At 30.9% G+C, this 7,274-nt stretch overlaps 1 protein-coding gene across 1 annotated transcript; it reads right to left on the bottom strand.

Moving 5' to 3' along the window:
- Positions 1-345: 345 nt before the first annotated feature.
- Positions 346-4,687, bottom strand: LOC149248541 (peroxidase 12-like). The gene is made up of 5 exons (XM_089456074.1): positions 4,632-4,687; positions 4,227-4,523; positions 2,081-2,275; positions 1,818-1,986; positions 346-1,064 (listed from the first exon to the last, which is right to left on the bottom strand). Exons 2-5 carry the CDS (start codon positions 4,488-4,490, stop codon positions 574-576), a joined length of 1,119 nt encoding a protein of 372 aa, XP_089312200.1. The 5' UTR covers positions 4,491-4,523; positions 4,632-4,687; the 3' UTR covers positions 346-573.
- Between the last annotated feature and the right edge of the window lie 2,587 nt (positions 4,688-7,274).

Below are 7,274 nucleotides of genomic sequence, written 5' to 3'. Positions count from 1 at the left end.
GTTAGTCACAACATTTTTTTGCGTTGGATAAGCTAAGCTAAGCCAAGCCTGCAATAAGAGTTCCATCTTTTTACCATCAAAAAATTTCTCAAAAAAATTGACAGATGAAAATAGACACTGTAAAAGTTTGGTTAAACGAAACGAAACGGTAATCAAGTGGAAATAAATTTGGTCAACGTAAGATTTAATTGTTAGTCAATGATCTAGCGATCGCTATAGTAGGCAAGGACTAATAATTTAGTTCATATAAATGGATAATTATAGTATTTAAAGTGTGTATGGAAAGAAAACGAACAAATATTAAAACATTTCAATACATAATTTTCCTGATAATGAATAGCAGTATTATATAAAATTAAGATCAACCTTGCTCGAAATTACAATTTAAAGTTGTGGGTGGACTGTGAAGATGGCACGATGACAGAATTCTATTTAAAAATGAAGATATCTAAATTTCTATGTGAAGGCCATGAACATCATGATCCTTCATTGCAAGCTACCAACTAAAATTTTATGTGAACTGTGAAGACGCAGACAGCATGATCCTTTATTGCAAATCTACCAACGAAAGTTTTATGTGAACTGTGAAGACGGAGACCGCTCCTCTGGACCAACGATGGGCTCGATAATTTGTTGATAGTATGAAGAAGCATTATTGACAACCGAGCAGTTGGTACGGATCTCTCCCTCGGTTCCCGTTAAAACGTCCAGTTGCCCCATTTTAAGGATTCCCAGAATGAAGTTCTCGAAGAACAGGGTCTGGTTAGTTGCAAAACTGTTCACAATGTCTTCAGAATCGGTGGAATCCGTGTACAGACTCGCGTCGGAGGTGAAAAGTGCTTCGCCGTTCTGCACGTCAAGGTAGTAATTCTTGTCGAAAACATTTGGAGTGACGAGATCCAAGCTTGTTGCGTTGACAGTGTCATTGACCACTGGACATATTGAATAAAGAGTGCTTGCAAAAGTGGTGTTTAGAGTTGAATCCACAATTGTGTCTCCTGTGGTGGTGTTATATAATCGGTTTTGGAAGGAGCTGCAGTGACCAAGACCAATTGTGTGCCCACCTGAAACATTTCATGCTGTTAAGTAACCATAATAATCTCATTTTTTATTTTTGAAATTCACCTTCCAGATCCATTATACTGAGAAAAAATTCATATTCAAGGTCTATCACATTGAGTTTAATAAATAATGTTTTGTTTGTTTGCTTAGTTGCCAGTGTTTTTCCGGGTTCATTTGTGATTTGCTAACTTAATAAATAAAATTTTGAAAAAAAAATTATAATTTTGAAAAAAAAAAATACATATTTTCAACTGCCAAACCCACTGTAAAAATAATTATAACACATAAATCAACATCTTCTCTTCTATATTACAGATTTAATGAACATTCCAAAATCTTCTCTAACTAAGGTACGCAACATAGGATTGAAATTGTCAATTGAAATAACATCCATCGTCATAATTTTGAAGTTATATGGTGTATATTCCACAATCAGATGAACAAGAGTCAATTGTTGAACCTTATTACTTGCCATAAGTTTAGATTCTATGATATTAGAAAACTCAATGAAGGATAACCTAACTTTTTTACTACGTATGTCATTAGAGGGATATTGGAAATCCGCAATCTGAGTAAGGATATAGGATGTAATTGTATGGGCATTCTTGTGTTTATGGCATATTTCAGAATTTGTCACAAGTCAAGTTAATAGGTTTATTTCTCTTGATAGTCAGATTCAGAAATATTTACAAACTCTGGCATGTACATAAATCAAGTATCACTAGAATAAAAACTAAAGAGTCGAAGTATCAAACCTGAAAGGGCTACCAAATCTGTCAAATTCAATCCCTTGGAATCAAAATGGGTCTGCAGCGTCGTTAAGTTTGAAAGTGGACTTGGTAAATTGTTAAGAACGACCGTTGAATTGGCGTAGTCAAGGCTATCTCTGCGCCCAAGCGGTACTGGATAATCCGGACCTCCCGCCTTCAAAATGACAACTTGTATCAATCCAATTGCAATTTTCCATCAGAGAGCAGATGCATAAATTATAATGGCACAAAAGTAGCGTGGTACCAACCGTAGCGACGGAATCACGAGCAGCCAAAGTCACAATATCCGCGCATGATACAACACCGCTGCAGTTGGCTTCTACAGCGGCCTTGATTTCGTTGATTATCGCGATCGCGCTGGCTCTCAGTGTGAGGTTTGGAATATCCTCCAGCTCACCGGGATCGCTTGATGTTCCTGTCAGCAACAGAGATGCATCGCAACCCTTTCCAGAAAAGAGCAACAGTATTAGATTCATAGCATTTAGAAAACTGTAACATGTAAAGCGGTGCAATATTCAAGCACTCAACCATTATAACTCAGAATTCAGATTCAGATTCCATGTTTTACAACTATGGGAAAGTTGAAGAATATACTAGATGGTTTTAAGATATCTTGCGTGGTTTTATGTATAACGAATGTTTTAAACCTTCACGATATTTTTGCCTCAAAAAAACTGTTCTTTCTTTATTCGATGGGTGATAATCATAATGAATAATTAGGGTTTTAAGTGTATAGGGTCGATTAGAAATAAAGATACATGCCCATCTTCCAAATCAGGATAAATGCATAATTTCAAAATCTGCAATCTATCTGTACAGTTATTTACAATAAAGTTAACATGCATAAATATTTCGTATAAATTTTTCAAGAGATATAAACATGTATAAAAAAAATTTCAATAGATATAAAGATCTATAAAGTTTGTATAGATGTTTGAAAATCAATTTTATATATTGAGATTTTGTATAAATTTAACAAAATTTATAAATGTTTGAAAATCAATTTTATATATTGAGATTTTGTATAAATTTAACAAAATATTGGAGAAAGTGAAATATAACCAACTGTTATATATATATTCTAAAATTTAAATCTATAATTTATCATAATAATTAAAAAAAAAAATGTGTAATCTCATAAATAATAATAATTAAATTCATGATCAAAATAATAATAATTAATAATAATATTAGCTATAAATTTAATAAATAGGTTAAGAATAAGAATTATTTCCATCATATATTTAATATAATTAAATTTAAATTAAAAATAAGAATCATTTCTATAACTATTCCAATAAACCAAAACATTTTAATATATAATTTGATAATATTAATTTAATTATACATATTTTTATATATTTTTTAATTATATTTTAAATAAATAAAATAAAATTGTAATAAAAATATATTTATCAAATTTGATTAAAAGAAAAATATGCATCTTAAATATTATTATTATAATTTTTTAAAATAAAATAAAAATTTCGTGTAATTTATTTTAAATAGTGGTAAAATTTATAATAAGGGACTAGACTTTTTTTCCATTAACTTGTTTCTATATTTTAGGTTATTAATATGCTTCTTTACATCTAATGAAAGTGAGAAGTTAGGAGTTAGGGTAGAAGAAGTAGAAGCAACTTTATTTATTAATTATATTAAATTTAAAAAAAATGATAATATATAAAATATATATTAAAAATATAAGCTAGCCAAAATATATTAAAATATGAGATTATTAAAAATATAATAATTAGAAAATGTTTCTAAATATATTCAAACTCCAAAAAAATTTGACATCAATTTCTTTTGGGAGAACTTATGATAACTATTAATAGTAGGAACAACCATTAAAGGTTGTTAGGGTGGTCTTTAAGAGGATAGGCTTTTTATCCTCCGAGATGCTTCTAGGTGTTCCATCTTAACCTGTACCCAAATACCTTTGATCTTGGTTTGTTAATATATTCTTTATCTTTTAAAGAAAATTAACTCTTAACCAAATAAAAGCGATTTTAAGTCACACTCAAAACTCATAATCTAATCTCAATTGTTATATCTATAATTTAATAATATTTTTAATAAATCTAAACATATATATACCTTAAAAATACTCTTTAGATTATAATAAGGCTGTGTATAAATCTTAACTAACAAAAACAATTCATTAAAGAGTTAGTGAAAACTTCATATCATTCTATAAATAAGTTTGGGAAGATTAAAAGGAAGAACATACTTTAAATTTAAAAGCGCGATCCAATAAATCTAGTATACTAAGTTCCGCTATATCGTTTTTAAAACAAAAACAAGGCTCATAACCTAATTGAAAGAGACAAAACATAATTAAAATCTCCAGGCTCAAGGCTCAGGAGCACCCAGCTAAGTAACGGAGCTTACCTGCACAAAACAATCGTGAAAATGAATTCTCAACAATCCTGCAGCTTGGGTGATATCGGCCTCCAGCACCTGTTGTAGTGTTGCGTTAACAATGGACTCCAAGTCTGGGCAAGTCTCGTTGTAAAATGTCCATGAGAGCCCATCCACAGGCGTTGGTAGATCGTCTGTATCTATATCATATCCATTGGCAGAGATAATAGCGACAGAAACAAATAAAAAAACAGAAATAACGGTAAAGGTGTGTAAAGCCCTGTAGTTCTTCATCGTCTTCTTGTGCAACTATGCTGATATTTGATCCTGTAATACATATTCACACAGGATTTCAATTCCAATAATTATGGTAATTTCAATACAAGACTGCTGGTATCAATAGCTGATATCAGTAAAAGAAAAACTAAATCTTACCAACGTCTTCTCAGGGCTCCAAAGACAATTCTATATGAGAGTTGCTCTTATGGAAATATTGGACGAGTATTTATGAACAAAAACCAATACCTGTGGTCGAGAAAAATGTTAATTTTTGAATGACTAAACCGGCATGTGGGCACATGGTTTTTGCGAATATTAATTTTAGAATGACTAAACCACAATGTGGGTACCACCATCCTTTCCTCCAAACCAGCCAATTTCGAGAAACGGCAGTACCCTTACGTCATAATGTAATAGATCGCGTTATACTGTATAATGAAGAAAGGCTAACAGGCCACAATTTCCCCGGATGGCGAATTTTTACCTAGAACCTAGTAAAAAAAAAAAATTGTCAAAGTCGTATGGATGGATTCAGCATTACCAAGAAAAATTGGTACTCATTATAGTAATGGATTCAGTATAATCAAAAAAATTCAAGACACGCAAAAGTTTAAATCTTAATAGCTGTAATCCACCCAAAATAGTAAATCTTGATAGCTGTAATCCATATTTTAAAAAACTTCCCAAACATAATCAGAATCCACCTGAATTTTTTATTTAGCTCGCCTGACTTTGTCCTGTTCTGTCAATCTATTTTAAAAAACTTCCCAAACATAATCAGAATCCACCTGAATTTTCTATTTAGCTCGCCTGACTTTGTCCCGTTCTGTTAATCGTCTAGATTCGCTGAACGCATTTTGTCATATATCATATCAGATTTAAATACTGTGGGACAAGGAGTTTAAAGATTTAAAGGGATTTCAGTAGTTCAAACGTTTCACAGCTTCTTTATTAAACTATTTACCCATAATTATTATGCCATATCGATTTGTCCCATTTACATTTCACCGACGTGATTTGCAAGCAGCTTTGAAGTTAAACACTATCTACCCATCATATCATATCCACATTTTACCAGACAAAGATATGAAAGCATGCACATTATCTTTACATTCAAAAACATTAATAACGTGACAATAGACATTGACATTTGGAAGGGGCAACTTCTTGCCCCATCTTCAGCCAGAACTTTATGTGATTTTCGCAAGGAGCTCTGAAGTTGAATATCTCTTTCATCTATTTAATCGTAAAGGATACATATTACGGCTTTGAGAAGATGTTACTCCGCTGATCCTTGCATTTGTGGACCATAAATGGGCCGTTATTCCTTCCTCAAAGATGCCAAGAAGAATGCCTCACCAGAACACATAATGGTGGTGCGAATTGGTTTGACCCCGTGTTGAGCCTTTGACAAATTCCTCGGCTGTAGGTGTCGGTAACTTCATTTTTGTGGGATGAATAAAGTTTTAGAATCAACATGGTAAAGGGAGATAAGGTACTGAACTTTGATCTCTCTCCAATGTGGTTCCTTTATTTTCCACTGTATCAACCTCTGAATTTAGGTACTTTTATGTGCTTTTAAATATTATAAAATGTTGAATTTGCAGAACAATTCTTTGTAGCATGTTAGGAAGGGTAACTATGTAAATTCAGATAAAATTATTTTCCAGTGTATGAACCTCTGAATTTAGGTTTTTTTTATGTGCTTTTAAATATTATAAAATGTTGAATTTGCAGGACAATTCTTTGTAGCATGTTAGGAAGGGTAACTAAGTTAAGTCAAATCAAATTTTGTCTAATTAATAGAAATGTGGTAGCTGTTGTTTGTGTTTTGTGTGTTAAATTTAATAAATTGATACAAAATTAAAACAAAAATAAAAAAATTCAAATGGATTTTGAGCGACCCTTCGACCATCATTGATTTTCATATTATAAACCTAAGGGAATAGTAAACCCAACTTATTTACATTAAACCTAACATGTATTTTATAACTAAATTAAAAATATTAAATATTTTATATCTAATATTTTATTTACTTGTTTGACTATCCTCCAACTACTAGTTTTCCACAACTAACTTTGGGCAATGATGCATCCTTATTATTTATTTCTGACCTAACATGTATTTTATAACTAAATTAAAAATATTAAATATTTTATATCTAATATTTTATTTACTTGTTTGACTATCCTCCAACTACTAGTTTTCCACAACTAACTTTGGGCAATGATGCATCCTTATTATTTATTTCTGAAGATTGTACGATTTCTTTCACCTTGTCCGAAGGATGAACCACATTGGTTGGTTTGAAAAGTCGAACAAAGTCTAATGATGTGATTATTCCGAAAAAAATTATCTACAATATAACTCACAAAAGTCTCAAATCTAAAATTAAATTTTATCTAAGTCTTATTGTTTATTATGATGATAGTTAAATTAAATTCTCTTTAATTATTATTTATGATTCTAAAGTTTTCAATAATATTTATGGAATAATGGTGGATACTATTCATACTTAAGTTTATTATACTTATTACTATTAGTTTTTGTTTGCACAAATATGTATTCTACTGTATTTATTGTTACATTAGAACGTGTTTACAATGTAGAATGAAGACCGACGTGTTTACACTGTAGAATGAAGACCGACGCTCTAAGTAAAATTAAGTGAATGATTGTTAGATGTATGCATATCTTAAACTTTTATGAGCAGATTATTGAGAAATATGGGTAGAGTAATGGTATAGTGTAGATGTTGCATGTTAGTTATAAATTGCACACATGAATGAATTATATAT

This window comes from Pinus tabuliformis, chromosome 7, assembly GCF_031772625.1.
Source record: "Pinus tabuliformis cultivar Carrire ecotype Pingquan chromosome 7, CPIR1, whole genome shotgun sequence".
NCBI lineage: Eukaryota > Viridiplantae > Streptophyta > Pinopsida > Pinales > Pinaceae > Pinus > Pinus tabuliformis.
Note: the sequence above shows the minus strand (reverse complement) of the source record. Positions and strands in the feature narration are given on the sequence as shown.

Bases quoted from the DNA above. Each gene is read 5' to 3' on its own strand.
- LOC149248541 (XM_089456074.1), bottom strand. From the start codon at position 4,490: ATGAAGAACTACAGGGCTTTACACACCTTTACCGTTATTTCTGTTTTT. The intron at 1,987-2,080 runs GTTGGTACCACG...GTCATTTTGAAG, and splicing joins CTCGTGATTCCGTCGCTACG to GCGGGAGGTCCGGATTATCC. The intron at 1,065-1,817 runs GTTTGATACTTC...GAAATGTTTCAG, and splicing joins AGATTTGGTAGCCCTTTCAG to GTGGGCACACAATTGGTCTT.